Source organism: Alosa sapidissima, chromosome 1 (assembly GCF_018492685.1).
Source record: "Alosa sapidissima isolate fAloSap1 chromosome 1, fAloSap1.pri, whole genome shotgun sequence".
NCBI lineage: Eukaryota > Metazoa > Chordata > Actinopteri > Clupeiformes > Clupeidae > Alosa > Alosa sapidissima.
Genome location: NC_055957.1, coordinates 1,067,808 through 1,085,000, shown reverse-complemented (window position 1 = coordinate 1,085,000; position 17,193 = coordinate 1,067,808). Strand labels below are relative to the sequence as shown.

The 17,193-nt window shown below is 41.4% G+C and overlaps 1 protein-coding gene across 2 annotated transcripts in view; it reads left to right on the top strand.

Annotated features, from left to right (window-relative positions):
• The window catches only part of itpk1b (inositol-tetrakisphosphate 1-kinase b), a 70,988-nt gene that overhangs the window by 32,907 nt on the left and 20,888 nt on the right, over positions 1 to 17,193 (top strand). For both annotated transcript variants that reach the window (XM_042086132.1, XM_042086123.1), the window contains exons 6-7: positions 7,716 to 7,814; positions 15,897 to 15,937. In XM_042086132.1, coding sequence (XP_041942066.1) covers positions 7,716 to 7,814; positions 15,897 to 15,937 — 140 coding nt within the window. The remainder of the gene's footprint in view (positions 1 to 7,715; positions 7,815 to 15,896; positions 15,938 to 17,193) is intronic.

The window sequence follows — 17,193 nt, the reverse complement described above, 5'->3', positions numbered from 1 at the left end:
CCGTGAAAGGCCGAAGAAGATTGGGAAGGCTGCGTCGCGTCCGCGCGCGTTTGTAATCATAGTACACTACTACGATGTCCGTGACCAGATTCTCCGACGAGCATCTGAGGCATCCCCACTACAACGCAACGGCAACAGACTGTCCATCTTCCCTGACTTCACGGCTGAGGTAGCAAAGAAACGTGCGGCATTTACCCCTGTGAAGAAGATTCTACATGATCCCCCTTCTATCAAATTCGGACTGTTTTTTCCCCGGACAGTTTTTTCACACTGGGAACGGGTGAGGTTCACAAATTTACTAATCCTGACAAAGCAATGGCCTTTGTGACAACCACAGTGAGTGAAACCATAGAGTAGAGGGAATTTTGAACAACCATGTTTGTGTAGGCTACTTGTTATGTTGGATGCCAAATTGTAATTCTACTAAGCTGACATATAAATATCAATCAGCTGATTTTTTTTTCCACCCAGTAGTCCTCATCTAATAGCATTGGCTATTTACAGTGCATGCAGACATGCAGACATGCACTCTTTTGCTTGTGTACTGTCACAGTTTTCAGTTTTTTCCCTTATAAAAACAAAGAAAGAAAAAAGAAATGGGAACAACAATATTGTGCTTTTTTGTTATTTTAACACTCTACATTTAGGCTTTAGCCGAGTACTTGCCCAGTGGGCCTGGAAGTGAAGTTCCATTAAGAGTTTAATGTGTTCTTTAGGGAGGGGTGCGTGCGTTAGGTTCAGGTTGACGCTTCAGCAGTCTTTGGTTTGTATCTGTGTGTATGTTTACTATGTTTTTTCTTTTTACTTTTTGTATGTGTATGGGCCTTCTAATTTGTGTAGTTTCAACACCAGATTCTTTATTATAAGTTTACGCTTACTACTGTATCATTATCTACTGTACATTTTCTGCCTCCATTCTTGCCGTAATATGAACCCCCAAAGTATTCCAAAACCCACTCTTCAACATGGGGGACATGCACTCAAATTTACAAGCTGGAATGTAAAAGGACTGAATGAACCAGTCAAGAGAAGCAAAGTTCTTCATCATCTTCAAACTCTTAGGACCCACATCGCTTTCCTACAGGAAACGCACTTGAAAACAGATAAACATTCTTTGTTGCAGAAACGATGGGTTGGCCAGGTGTATCACTCACAGCTCGGCTGCAAGGGGAACTGCAATTCTCATTCACAAGTCTGTTCCATTTACTTTGTCAAAAACCAAACTAGATAAGAATGGAAACACTTTATAACACCCCAGTGACTTTAGCAAATGTGTATGACCCCAATTGGGGTGACGAAAATGTTTTCAAATCCTTTTTGTCTTCTTTCCAAGATATGCAGTCTCAGTGCCACATCTTAGGTGGTGACTTTAACTGTTGGTTGAATCCTTCTTTAGACCGCTCCTCTATGAATAGCAAGCCTCAAACAAAGTCAGCTAAACTAATCAAGTCGTTTTTAAAAGAATTTCATGTATCTGATGTCTGGCGGTTCCTGAACCCAACTAATAGAGCTTATTCCTTTTTCTCAAATATGCACCACACATTCACACGTATAGACTATTTTCTATTAGATAATCGTTTCCTTCCTGCTGTGCACTCATGTACATATAACCCCATAGTTATCTCCGATCATAGTCCTGTAACTCTGGAACTTAACTGGACAGGTCATACAAAAGCCACGTCCACCATGGCGTTTTAACACTCGTCTACTATCAGACGACGATTTTGTGCAATTCATGTCCACCAATATTGATGTGTTTATCAAGGTCAACAAAACTGCAGACACTTCCCCCTCTATCCTATGGGAGACATTTAAGGCATTTGCCAGGGGCATCATCATTTCTTATGCAAGCTACGAGAAAAGACAGAGAGAAAAAAGAATTGCAGAACTTCTATCTCAGATTTCACAACTTTACCAAACGTACGCCTCTTCTCCCTCCCCAGATGTGTATAAGCAGAGACTGGTATTACAATCTGAATTTAATAACTTGTCAAGCACTCTTGCTGAAGACCTCCTTTTAAAATGTAGATACACTCTATATGAACAAGGTGATAAATCCAGCAAACTGCTAGCTCATCAACTGAGTAGCAAAACCTCAGCACAACTAATTCTGAAGATAAATCCTTCCTCACAGGACGCTCGTTTAACTTTAAAATTCCTTGAATCCTACCTCACAGGACGCTCGTTTAACGTATCATGGCTTGGTCAGCTATCCGCACCTCACCATCTCACCACAGGTGTCCCCCAGGGCTCAGTGCTGGGCCCCCTCCTCTTTGCTATCTACACCACCTCCTTGGGACAGATTATCCGTTCGCACGGCTTCTCATACCACTGCTATGCAGACGACACACAGCTCTATCTGTCCTTTCCACCTGACGACCCCCTGGTTTCAGCACGGATCTCGGATTGCCTTTCAGACATAGCTACATGGATGAAGGCACACCACCTCCAGCTGAACCTCTCAAAGACTGAACTGCTGGTCATCCCAGCTAAACCTACCATACACCACGACATCAACATCAAATTTGACTCCCTGTCTGTTTCACCGACCAGGACTGCAAGAAATCTAGGAGTTGTTCTTGACAACCAACTAAACTTCTCAGATCATGTTGCCTCAGTCGCCCGGTCATGCCGTTTTGCACTCTACAACATACGGAAAATCAGGACTTACTTGACTCAAGATGCTACCCAACTTCTGGTTCAGGCAATAGTCATCTCACGACTCGACTACTGCAATGCCCTCCTGACAGGTCTCCCAGCCTGCGCAGTGAAACCACTTCAGATGATCCAGAACGCGGCGGCGCGCCTGGTCTACAACCAACCCAAAAGGGCACATGTTACCCCGCTGCTCATCCAGCTACACTGGCTACCTATGGCGGCCCGCATCAAATTCAAGTCTCTAACGCTTGCCTACAAAGTAGTCTCCGGTTCTGCTCCCACCTACTTGAATGCCCTCATACAGACTTACACTACCTCCAGACCGCTGCGCTCCTCTGACGAACGACGTCTAGCTCTACCACCGGTACGCTCAAGCCAATCCAAACTTTTCTCATCTGTTGTTCCTCGTTGGTGGAACACACTGCCAGTTCCTACAAGGGCAGGGACATCCTTTTCCACTTTCAAAAAACTCCTGAAGACCCAGCTCTTTAGAGAACATCTACTCTCATAGCAACACTTACAACAAGTCTTACTGATCCTAGCACTCACCAGCCGTTTTAAACTGACAAGTAACTGTTAAAAACAGCACTCACCGACGCACTTATTCTTACTGTACTCTAATGTTTTTTTTTTTAAACTGTCCTAAAAATTGTGAGAATCGTTCTAAAAAACTTACTGTTTACCATGTTGTTAGTCGCTTTGGTTAAAAAGCGTCAGCCAAATGTAATGTAATGTAATGTAATGTAATAAATACACCAACAGGGACTACAGTTGATCCAGAACAAATAAATGTCCAATTCAAAACTTACTACTGTCACTTATACACTTCTGGGGCACAGGGCGGAATATCTGAATTAGACTCTTAATTCTCAGAATCTTCCTATTCCCAGCTTAGACGAAACCTCAGCGTCAGATTTAGAACAGCCAATCACATTAGATGAGATCTCCAGCGCAATCCGTGCAATGCAAAGTGGTAAATGTCCAGGCCCAGATGGCTTCCCTGTAGAATTCTATAAAATGTTCTGATCTATTGACCCCATTTCTGATCTATTGACCCCTCTCTTGCTTGAAATGTTCTGGGGGGGGGGGGGGGGGGCTAGACATTTTATTACATAACATTTTAATAGCCTCCATTAGATTAGAACACCAGAGGATTACAATATAATATATCTATTATTTTATATCCTGATACAAAAATATTTTTCTGAATGACTGATATTTATGACAGCACACTTTATGCAGATTAGCCTATAGCCTAGGCCTACTATTTTTTATTACAACTCTACCTCTTTAATTCAGCTGTCTGGTTGAAGCCTGGAAATATTGTAAACAAAGTAACATAGTTGGCTAGCTTAGCCTATCATAGTCTACTAATTGGACTGTTCAGTTTCCCCATGTGTGTTTAAGTTTCAAGGTAATACTTGTTCTCCTTGGGACAGGCCCTTTTGGGAAACGTTGGTATTGAGATGATCAGTCAACTTCAATGCAAGAGTTTTAAACAAATATGTGCAGCATGCTAATGATGCTAAGCGGATTTAATAGTAATTTAGCTAGTCGTCTATGCATCCTTGCTTTCACGATTGTGAATGTCTTATTTAAGTCACGCGTGTTCATTGAGCAGGAGAGGGAGGGAGCGCGAGAGAGAGCGGGGCAAGGAGAGGGGGTTTACCTCTATACTGTTTGGTAAAGTTGCACACATAGTCTACAATGAAAGCAAGGAGAGGTATGAAATTAGTATTTATTTATTTATTTGTTTTTGGACAACGTAGGCTACCGATAAGTAAAGCGGGAGTTGTGGGTTGCTTTTGCGGCCGCGTAAGCTGCAAAGCACTGCGTGAAACACTAGAAAGGGTGTGTCGCGATTCTGCCTTTTCACACCGTGACACAGTATCGTGGATATATGAATGTCGCGATTTTCCTTGGAGAGACATGAGCTAACATGAGCTAATTCTCTATAACGCACCTGGCTTCTCTCTCACCTTCTTAGCGAGCTCGACCACATGTTTTAAAAGATAGTCTGTCATCCAGCCAGATGCCCAGATATTTATAGTGACTGACTCGCTCAATGTCTTCCCCATTAAGAGAGTGAATTCTATGGACATCATGGATAGTTTTTCTTGCTTTAGAAAAGACCATGAATTTTGTTTTAGACTCGTTCAGGATCAATTTAAGGCTATGCAGGGATTGTTGTACACAGTCAAAAGCACATTGAAGATGTGCTACTGATTGCTCCACTGTAGGTGCAGAAGAATGCAAAACCGTGTCATCTGCATAGAAGTCACCGCATACAAGTGTGCTTTACAATGTTCTATAGAGGCACAGATGTCATTTCTGTACAGCGTGAAGAGTAGTGGGCCCAAGATAGAACCTTGTGGAACACCATTTTTTTTATCTCCAAAGTGTCTGACTTTATTCCTGCAGCATCTATCTATACATTGTGTCCTGTCAGTGAGATAGCTTAGAAACCAGCAAAGGGAGCCAGTATCAAACCCCAAGGAGGCCAGTTTTTCAATAAGCTGTGTGTTCGATAAACAAGGCTGCACAGTATAGGCCTATTATCAATAGTGGAGGCTGCACAGTATAGGCCTATTATCAATAGTGGAGGCTGCACAGTATTGCCTATTATCAATAGTGGAGGCTGCACAGTATTGCCTATTATCAATAGTGGAGGCTATGTCATGTTATGTCATTTACTAGAGTTGCTGCAGTGATGATACTGTGGCCAGCTCTGAAACCTGATTGGTCAGGACTTTGAATGGAATTGGAAGACAGGAAGGCATAAAGTTGTTAATTTACAAAAGATTCTAATATCTTGGCCAGACAGGAGAGCTTAGAAATGGGCCTGTAATTATTCAGATCGTTACGATCACCATCTTTATGTAGGGGCATTATAAGGGCTCATTTCCAGTAAGGGGCAGTATTATGGAGTGCAGTATTATGGAGTGCAGTACTTTGGAGTGCAGTACTAGGCAGTATTATGGAGTGCAGTACTATGGAGTGCAGTATTATGGAGTGCAGTACTAGGCAGTATTATGGAGTGCAGTACTATGGAGTGCAATATTATGGAGTGCAGTACTAGGCAGTATTATGGAGTGCAGTACTAGGCAGTATTATGGAGTGCAGTACTATGAAGTGCAGTACTATGAAGTGCAGTACTAGGCAGTACTATGGAGTGCAATATTATGGAGTGCAGTACTATGAAGTGCAGTACTAGGCAGTACTATGTAGTGCAATGCTGTTTTTTTTTGATACTCAGAAAACTGCAGTTTTAACACTTGAAGTGCAATTATTTATTGTAAGGGTGTGGCTGCATTATTTTGAAAGTTAGTTTCAGATAGATTGAAGGTTAGCTTCAGATAGCTAGAAGGTTAGCTTCAGACTAGGGCTGGGCGATATGGACCAAAACTGATATCCCGATATTTTGGGGCTGATCGGCGATATACGATATCGATACGATATTGATATTTCAAAGAGAAAGAGCGAAGTGCTTCATATATTCACTCAACACAACAATTATGACAACACAGCCAGTTTTAATTATATTCATTTCAGACTGCTCTAACAGAGCTGTGCAAAAAAGTGTAAACAATACCAATAGGCTACAGTTGCTCTGATAAAGCTGTGCAAATAACAAAAGACCAAAAGTTGATCCTGACTGACAATGCAGGCCTACATTGTACTGCACAATGCAATATTTTGGGCACAAAAATATTGAAAAAACCTGCAGTTTTGTCACACAATGCAGTTTTTTTACCTGTAAGGGTTTGATAGGGCCTAGATGACAAGCAAATGTAGCCTATGATGGCCTAGACATGTTGCTATCAACAACAAAAATAGTTTTAAACAATTAGGCTACTTAAACAACGTAACTGAGTCACTCATTAAGAGTGTGATAGACGTTACCGTCGTTTTGTATGCGTTCATTTTTGCATGTTCCGGTTCGTAAGAAAAATCCCTATGCACGATTGAATGGGGTTTAAGGAATCATAAAAAATGATGTCCCTAACTGCTCGCGAGTCCCCGCGTGCATATCCTCTTAATAAAATCAGCGTGTAGGTTGTCTCCCTGAGGACTTTAGATCTGTTACTGTATATCGCTAAACGCAAGCATTCATCAGTGTATTTAAATTAGCTAGTACCAAAAATGACATTTTACCGTGAGTCGAAGAGCTGTAAACAGTGTTAACTTAAATCTGCGTGTACAAAACCGCTTGGAGCTCCAGTGGAATTTTGATTTCACAACAAGAATTCTCAGTCTAGCCGTTGATGTGCAGACGGAATAGGCATCAGCAACCTCTGATCAAGGTAAACAAAATCTGACTCAGTGTCCGTCATGTTTGAAAGTTTGTAGTGCTGCGAGGGAGAACGTGCACACGCAACGGGCGCAGTTGAGCAGAGCTGCGGCTATCTGAATGGTCTGAACACAGAAGAGCAAGTGGCTTTGATAAAATGGCCCACTAGTTGACATAATACCGGTATTACGATATTGTCTCAACTACATATCGTTTTCAAAAATATATCGGTCGTAGTCGTAATACCGATATATCGCCCAGCCCTACTTCAGACAAAACTGAATTAGCTGGAAGATTATTTTCAGATATGGCTGCATTAGCTAGAAGGTTAGCTTCAGAATAAACTGGATTAGCTAGAAGGTTATCTACTGACGCAGATGCAGGGAAAGGCTTTAGGTGAGTGTTAGCTTCAGGTGACTGTTACGCGTGTGCGTGCGTGAGTGTGTTTCCGTGCGTGCGTCAGTGTGTTTCCGTGCGTGTGTGCGTGCTTGAGTGTGTTTACGTGTGTCAGCTGTCAGCTCACTGCGTGAGTCATTGTGTTATTTGCCCCCAGACGAGTCATTGTGTTATTTGCCCCAGACGAGTCATTGTGTTATTTGCCCCCAGACGAGTCATTGTGTTATTTGCCCCAGACGAGTCATTGTGTTATTTGCCCCAGACGAGTCATTGTGTTATTTGCCCCAGACGAGTCATTGTGTTATTTGCCCCAGACGAGTCATTGTGTTATTTGTTATTGTTTGTTTGTTGTGTTATTTGTGTTATGTAGACGAGCGCATCTGCTCTCCCCCCTTCATGCTGCTGGATGAACCATGTGGACCAGACACACAGGAGCAGATGAAGCAGCACGGCCTCACCTACCCCTTCAGTGGGTACACACACACACACACACACGCACCTCACCTACCCCTTCAGTGGGTACACACACACACACACACACACACGCACCTCACCTACCCCTTCAGTGGGTATACACACACACACACACACCTCACCTACCCCTTCAGTGGGTACACACACACACACACACGCACGCAAGCACGCACACACACACTACACACACACCTCACATACCCCTTCAGTGGGTACACACACACACACACACACACACCTCACCTACCCCTTCAGTGGGTATACACACACACACACACGCACACGTACGCACACACACACACACACACCTCACCTACCCCTTCAGTGGGTACACAAACACACACGCACGCACACACACATGCACACACACACTACACACACACACAAACACATCACCTACCCCTTCAGTGGGTATACACACACACACACACACACCTCACCTACCCCTTCAGTGGGTACACACACACACACACACACACACACACCTCACCTACCCCTTCAGTGAGTACACACACACACACACACACACACACACTCACACACACCTCACCTACCCCTTCAGTGAGTACACACACACACACACACACACTCACACTCACACACACACCTCACCTACAGTGGGCATTAGTGTTGCACGGTGTATCGATACTAACTACGATGCCTTCACGCAAAAAACGATACGATTTCCGACATTTTTAGAATCGATACTTTATTAAAATTAACGTTCTGTGTCTGCGTGAACTGCTGCTCTCACTGCTCCTTGCACGCATCTAGGCAAGTGGGTGTGTCAAGCAGGCAGCTCTGAGTGAGTGAGTGCGCAGCCAACGTCAACATACAGTAGTTCTTTGCCGACCGTCCTCGGCCTTGTGGATAAAACAAAAGGTGAAGTGAAATCTGCAACTATTTCGGATACATCACGAATAGTGAAGGCAAGCCATCAGGTACACAGAGGCCCGTGGAACTTGGAACTTGGCTAAACACCTCACAGAAATATCCCAACATTTCTTTTTAAAGAATGACAGGTTAACAAATATGCTCTAGAAAACACGACTACATGGTTAGTGCCAAGTTCTTCTCTTCTGTTTTAGTCTAGCCTAAGTGAAACGAGTATGGTTCTCTGGGATAAAGCGAACCTTCCTTCATCAATGAATTTTGACGAGACATAACGAGCTGTAATCATTTTGACGAGACATAACGAGCTGTAATCATAGGGTGCTAACGTGATGAAAGCGCAATGTTCACGCCAGAATAACATTACCATAACTTGTAAATAATCTATTTCATGTTCGGTCAGTACTACTGGTAATATTTGTCATGGCATGTAGACTGCAATTTGTTCAATAAGTATTGCCCAGATGTAGGATAGGCTACCCGAAATGCGCTAATTAAAGCCCACAGCATATAATATCACCAAAGCGTGTTGAGTCCTAATAATAATAACGGGTTATTGTTACATGGTAGCAAATCATGTTATCAAAGAAATAGACATAGGCTAATGTAGGAATGCACACAGACATATTGCAACAGGTAATGGTGTAGGCCTATCTGACGAAGACCTGAGTGGTTGGAACGTCGTACTTGTACACTGGGCGCAAAGAAGACTATCCTCACATTTTTCCCTTTGCAACTGTCAAAGAAATCCCATGAACACGGGAAGGCCTAGGGAAGCCTATACTGTACATCAGATGGCCTAAAGATTAGGCCCCTCTGCATAGCATTCAGTGATTTGCATGCAGTAATTTCAACACTGACCTTGATCTAGCCTAGTTTGGCTATTTAAAGCTACTTTATTGGCAAAACACAACACAATGTAAATTAACTATAACAAAAAATAAAGGACTTAATCACACAAAGTAGGCCTACTATTTTACTGACTATAAAAATAATAATTATGTAGGAAGTTTAGAATGCAGAATTGACCTGCACACTACAAAAGTGCACCGAATTCAACACAAATGACTCAATACACTTGGAGGAGGTATGAGTCCTTTCTTTTCGAGATATCTTAGGATTTCGCCGTAGTATCGTTTCAGTATCCAGCATCGTGATATTTATGGCAGGTATTGTATCGAAGTCATAATTTTGGTATCGTGACAACACTAGTGGGAATCGCTTTTTAAATGGCCACTTAATTCACGCATTACGAGGCGTGAAGCTGCGTGAAGCTTTAGTACCACTTTCAGCCACTGTACCTCACTCTGCCTGCCGCCCCTTCTGAAAAAGCAGGAGGCTACCATTAAACATAATTGTTGCCGAGCGGAATCCCAGCCTACGAATTCAATAACAAAATAAATCATGCATAATTAATCATTACCTCGATTTAGGCTACTTGGGTATGGCTTAAGGCTTGACTACACGGTGGTAACGCAAATTGAAATAGAAATTTGCTGTCTACATTATTGTCAGTGTTGAGGGTAACGCAACTACGCAAATCAAAACAGTGGTGTGATAATTGAGCCAGTAGAGAAATAACTGTTCAGAACTAGAAATGCAATTCCAAGGAATTACCAGTGCATGAAAATGCTAAAGTTGTGATGTAAAATATCATGTATAGTTAAAACAGATAATACAGAAATGGTTACTACGGTGATGCTAGGATAGACATGGTGGTTGCATAGCTTAATAAAAGTTGATAGTTTAAAAGTAGACTGTTTAAAAGCTGAATGTAGATAGTTTAAAAGTTGTTGATAGACAGTAGATAGTAAGTTGTTGATAGACAGCTAGTTTAATAGATAGTTTAATGATAGTTTAAAAGTAGACCGTTTAAAAGTTGAAGGTAAATAGTTTAAAAGTTGTTGACAGACTGGAAGTTGAATGAATGTTGATATTCAAATAGTTTAATGGCTGTGTATAGGTAGATATTTGACGATAACTGAAAGTTGGAATGGCTCTAATGTTTGCTAGCAGTTATGCTAAGATTTGTAATTCTGCTAACCATGCTACTTAGCTAATGTTTTATAGTAGTGCTAGCAATGCTAACATGCTAACCATGCTACTTAACTAACATTTTCTAGCAGTTTTGCTAAACATTTTCTAGCAGTTTTGCTAAACATGCTAACTATGCTAGTAATGTTAACATGCTAACTATGTTAACCATGTGACTTATTAACCAAGCTTATCATTTTTAGAAGTTATGCTAACTAACATGCTAACATGTTAGCATGCTAACCATGTTACTTAGCTAACCTAGCTAATCATTTTTAGCAGTTTTGCTAAAAATGCTACCTAGCATGCTAACATGCTAGCATGCTAACTATGTTAACCATGTTACTTAGCTAACTTAGCTAATAATTTTTAGTAGTTATGCTAACTATGCTAACTAACATGCTAACATGTTAGCATGCTAACCATGTTACTTAGCTAACCTAGCTAATCATTTTTAGCAGTTTTGCTAAAAATGCTACCTAGCATGCTAACATGCTAGCATGCTAACTATGCTAACCATGTTACTTAGCTAACTTAGCTAATCATTTTTAGCAGTTTTGCTAAAAATGCTAACTAGCATGCTAACATGCTAACTATATTAACCATGTTACTTAGCTAACTTAGCTAATTATTTTTAACAGTTATGCTAAAAATGCTAACTAGCATGCTAACATGCTAGCATGTTAACTATGCTAACTATGTGACTTAGCTAACCTAGCTAATCATTTTTAGCAGTTTTGCTAAAAATGCTAACAATGCTAGCAATGCTAACTTTGCTAACCATGCTAACTAGCTACAGTGGGTAGGAGTCATAGTTGATGAAAAGTGTTGACAGTTGATGACAAGTTAAAAGTTGTTAGACAGCTAGTGAATGTATATAGTTTAAAAGTTGAATGTAGATAGTTTAAAAGTTGTTGATAGAAAGCTAGTTTAATAGATAGATAGTTTAATGATAGTTTAAAAGTAGACCGTTTAAAAGTTGAATGTAAAAAGTTAATGGGTTACATTTTTACAGTGGATTATTGTAGTGAGGACTTTTATTTGGAAACAGTTTTGGGCAGAGGAAACAGTTGAATAGGATGTGTAGTCTTAATAGGGCCAGATTGTATGCTTAAAGCCTGAGGCTGCAGGTGGCCTGAACACCTGCCATAGGATTCTAATTCCTTAACGGCCGTATTATGATGTCACAATCGGCAATGTTAAGTCTATGGGGATTTTTAAAAAGTTTTTCTTTAATAGTTTAAAAAGTATAAAAGTTTCAAAGTTGAAAAGACATAGCAGCTTGGTCCGTTTGAAGACCTACGTTACAAAGTTTGAATGAGGTTTCTAAGTTAAACTGTTCAAGAGAAATTGCGTACGGAAAAAGTGGTAAGCGGAATAATAATAATAAGAAGAAGTTGCCTAGGAAGAACAGTACAGTGCATTTTCATGCACTGTAATTAATCTGTAGCCTTGGGTAGGCTTCTGCAGAAAACAATGTTGGCGATTTAATACTATCTAGCGACATTTTTAACAGGCTACGCTATAGAGGCTTAAACAACTATGACCCACGTTTTGGTTTCGTAAATTAATTTGCCCTACTTCTTGACTGCAATGTAGTCAATTGACTGCTTGACATGTCATTTTTATTTTTCTGTACAATAAACAAATACATCTGCTTTATGCCGCAGAATTACATTCATATTTAGAACTTACATAGTCCAATGCATCGTTACACTACGTTAGTGTTTCCCAAAACCATAGTAGCAACAAATGTTCGCAACCACTATCGTAAAGTTGTGTAGTTACAACTACACCTCTCGACCTGTGGTAGAATGCTAGTAGAAGCATAGTTCCGGGGATCTTCATGTCAAAGACGTCACTGACGCCAGTTATTTGTTTGCAAATTAATCATTATAAATATATTTAGGTTTCTAATTGATATTTACACTTCTAACCACCATACATCCATATTTTAAAATGCCAAAGGCAGAAAATACATAAATTAAAAGTCAATTTGCAGCCATGTGCACGTAAGTAAAAGTCACACACCTGCAGATAATAATAAGGTGGTGCGCACTTTTTGACGAGTCATTTGAGAATATGTAGCCTTTGATTTTCATGGAGGGGGGGGTTCCTTGTTAGTTTACGCAAACCAGGCCAAGAAGGCTGATTCTGATTTTGATAATATGATCTGCACAAAAGATAAACTTAGGTAAACAACAATGTCAATATTGTTGTCAAAATCTTAACCCAGATTCGAACTCTTGGACAGGGGACTGATAACTGCTGCGCAACGGCAGCCATCTGCCGGCCTTAACGCAATGCGCCACAGAATTATGTGCAGGTGCCCGTTCACGTGCTACTAAACGTCATTAACCACCTTAGTCCAGACTACTGAAGTTTGGAAACTATCATGGTCCAAACTTACAAAGTACTATGTAAGTACGACAGTTTTGGGAAACAGTCGTAACTTACATGTTGGTTAGTTGAACGATGCATCATGTTAGTAAAAAGCTAACCTCCGTAGTTGTACGGGAAACGCACCCCAGATCAGCTTGTAAGCCATTAGCAATCTGTTTATTTTATTTTATGAAGCCTATACAGTAGATCACTTGCCACATTCTCACTTTCAATAGACAGATGCAATAGCCATTGGTCAAGTATTGAGTATAAAGCAATTAAGATAGTAACCTATACAAAAAGTACTTCATACTATCATAAAAATTTGTTAAAACGAATAGTATTTTGCAACTTGACAAAACACTGGATTAAATATCATAGGCACAGGAGAAAACTTGTACATCCATTGGCCCGTGGGGAGATCACATGCCAGTTGCCTCTCCCTTCAGTGCTATGACTCTGTTGATGACTTTGTCCAGATGGTCTATGTATTTATTGCAATGTTCGGCTGTGAGCTTGTTCCGCCAAAAAAAAATATTGCAGATATCAATGCGTCTTTGTTCATGGGTTTGGCCTCACAGCAGAGGCTTAGACAACTATGACCCACGTTTTGGTTTCGTATATGAATTTATTGACTGCAGTGTATTTAATTGACTGCTTGACAGGTTATTTTTATTTTTCTGTACAATAAACAAATACATCTGCTTTATGCCGCAGAATTACGCACTTGGCCAGCCTATAGAACGGGCACATTTTGGAGAGAATAGAGAATGTACGCACGCAAGAATCTGTAGGCTATTTGTGGCTGGTTACCAGCAAACAATGTTTAATGCATTAACTCAAGACGTCAAACGTCTTCTAAACAATACAAACAGAAAGGATGCAGCAGGCAGCAAATGTAGAAGAGTAATTTCCAGTGGAAGAACAAAATGCTGAATGAAGCCCAAAGATATGAAGGCATATCTGGCAAGTTGTTATTTTTGAAGACGTAAATGGTTGGGCTATAGACCTAGTTTGCAAGGAGACATAAAGCATCAGCATGCCACACTATCCACAGCTGTGGTAGCGGGGGGTAGGAGGATTACTGTTAGCGCAGGATTTATATAAAATTCTTCAACAGAAGGCCTGCCTCGAATGCAGGCTTGCCCCAAAAAAAGGCCTGTGGTTTGCGCAGCCTACAGTAAGTAGGTCTTAGTGAGTTAGGAGTCCTCTCGACTTCTTTTAAGCTGTCTCAGAGGTGGAAAGTTGCGTTCGTTGGGGGCAGGGCCGGATTCATAGACTCTTGGGAACAAATGTCTGATGGCCCCCCCTGCCCCCCAGCCAACGTGAATCAGGCGGTCAGTTAATAGGCCTATATCGTGAAGATTTTTATTGCCATTTAAGGCACGAGCGCATCTGTGAGGCCAAGCCTCACCAAGTAGCCCGTTTGTTTACAACTAACATTACATTTAATTAAACTGCTTATAGGCTATGCCGAAATAGTTTCAACATTTTGAATATCAGTGCTGGGAGAACTAGGAAATGTTCTCAAAGTAGCCTTATGGCTGAAAGCTGCTTGGGATCCCCCCTGTCAAGTAATAACCATACAAAAAGTTAAAAACAGATGACATGATGTGCGTCACTGACATAATGCGCAAATAATATATCCTAGATATACCAATATATTCGAATACATGTGTTTAATTTAGAGGGGATATTCAAACGTCATTTTTGAGCAATTTTGACAGCCCTAGTCCACTGTAGGCTACACCAATCGTCTATTAACACCTTCCACCTAACCCCGGTGAGTGGGGGTCGCTATAATGCGTGTGAAATAGCACCATTGAGTAGCCTATGCGAAATAGCCTTACAATCGTTCCGGTGTTGTGTGCCTTCTGGTTTCTCCACCTACTGGTTTCCTGGCGTGTGCATGCGCTGCAGCAGTTGTCAGACATTCACAAACAAGTTGTTTTAGGCGGTTTGAAGTCGCTTGTCATACGCCATGAGCGCTCGGCTACATTACAGCCACTCGGACAAAAGACATGTAAAAAAATATGTTTTGAAAACTAGCATTAAACTGGATTCGATCCCGCAAACGCAACACACGCGTGACTCTCCCCAGCCTGATTCCCTACTCTTTGAGCCAACTAATATGTTACGTGATACAATTAACTATTGTAGGCTACCATTAATTAATAACGTAGGCAACACCCAGGTAACATGTTGTCCAGGCTATCTGAAACAAGTGGTCGCCCTTCATCTACAACAACTGGTTACCTTGGGCTGCTACAGTCGTCAGTGCACTGTGCACAGTAGGCCTATGCTACTCTTTGTGGTTGATCAACTAAAAATAAAAGATGTATTTGGTGATGACGTTATTGTAGGCCTAGTAGACCTAAATTCTATATGAGACACGATCTACATAGCGCACCAGACCGCGATGTCTTCAAGGGTTGAATGAAGGGAGTTTGCAAAAATTAGCATATTTTTCAAGTCAATAAACATTCTTAATTTTCGAATGTCTTTGTCAGGGAACATCTGACTTTTCAAAACCATAGGCCTGGTAGTCGCTCAGACAAGGAGTTATAAGATAAAGGCAATACCATTTGTGTCACCTAATGCAGTTCAGTGAATTAGCAAGATACCATCAGAAGGCAACAATCATAAAGCACACACACACCCCTCACATACCCCTTCAGTGAGTACACACACACATATGTGTGTGTGTGTGTATGTGTGTGTGTATGTGTGTGTGCGGTTTCTCTGAATTCTCTTCTGCTCTCACTTACAGTTTGTAAAACACGAGTAGCACATGGAACCAACTCCCATGAGGTAAGAGAAATACACACACACACTCTCTCTCACACACACACACACACACACACTCACACACACACACACACACTCTCACACTCACACACACATACACACACACACTCACACTCACTCTCACAGAGCACCTTACCTTACTATGCACAGAGAATCACAGGCTCAGTCCCTGCCTCAGTCATTGCAAGCGCCTCATGCTTAATCACCCACTATGTGGATACTGTTTTAGACTTGATTTAGACGTAAACAGCTGTATGCAGTTTGCTTGCAGCCCTTAATGCCTTAACACACGGATATCATTAGCACGTAAACAGCAGCCCTTAATGCCTTAACACACGGATATCATTAGCACGTAGACAGCAGCCCTTAATGCCTTAACACACGGATATCATTAGCACGTAAACAGCATTAATGCCTTAACACACGGATATCATTAGCACGTAGACAGCAGCCCTTAATGCCTTAACACACGGATATCATTAGCACGTAGACAGCAGCCCTTAATGCCTTAACACACGGATATCATTAGCACGTAGACAGCAGCCCTTAATGCCTTAACACACGGATATCATTAGCACGTAGACAGCAGCCCTTAATGCCTTAACACACGGATATCATTAGCACGTAGACAGCAGCCCTTAACACACGGATATCATTAGCACGTAGACAGCAGCCCTTAATGCCTTAACACACGGATATCATTAGCACGTAGACAGCAGCCCTTAATGCCTTAACACACGGATATCATTAGCACGTAGACAGCAGCCCTTAACACACGGATATCATTAGCACGTAGACAGCAGCCCTTAATGCCTTAACACACGGATATCATTAGCACGTAAACAGCAGCCCTTAATGCCTTAACACACGGATATCATTAGCACGTAAACAGCATTAATGCCTTAACACACGGATATCATTAGCACGTAAACAGCAGCCCTTAATGCCTTAACACACGGATATCATTAGCACGTAGACAGCAGCCCTTAATGCCTTAACACACGGATATCATTAGCACGTAGACAGCAGCCCTTAATGCCTTAACACACGGATATCATTAGCACGTAGACAGCAGCCCTTAATGCCTTAACACACGGATATCATTAGCACGTAGACAGCAGCCCTTAACACACGGATATCATTAGCACGTAGACAGCAGCCCTTAATGCCTTAACACACGGATATCATTAGCACGTAAACAGCAGCCCTTAATGCCTTAACACACGGATATCATTAGCACGTAAACAGCAGCCCTTAAT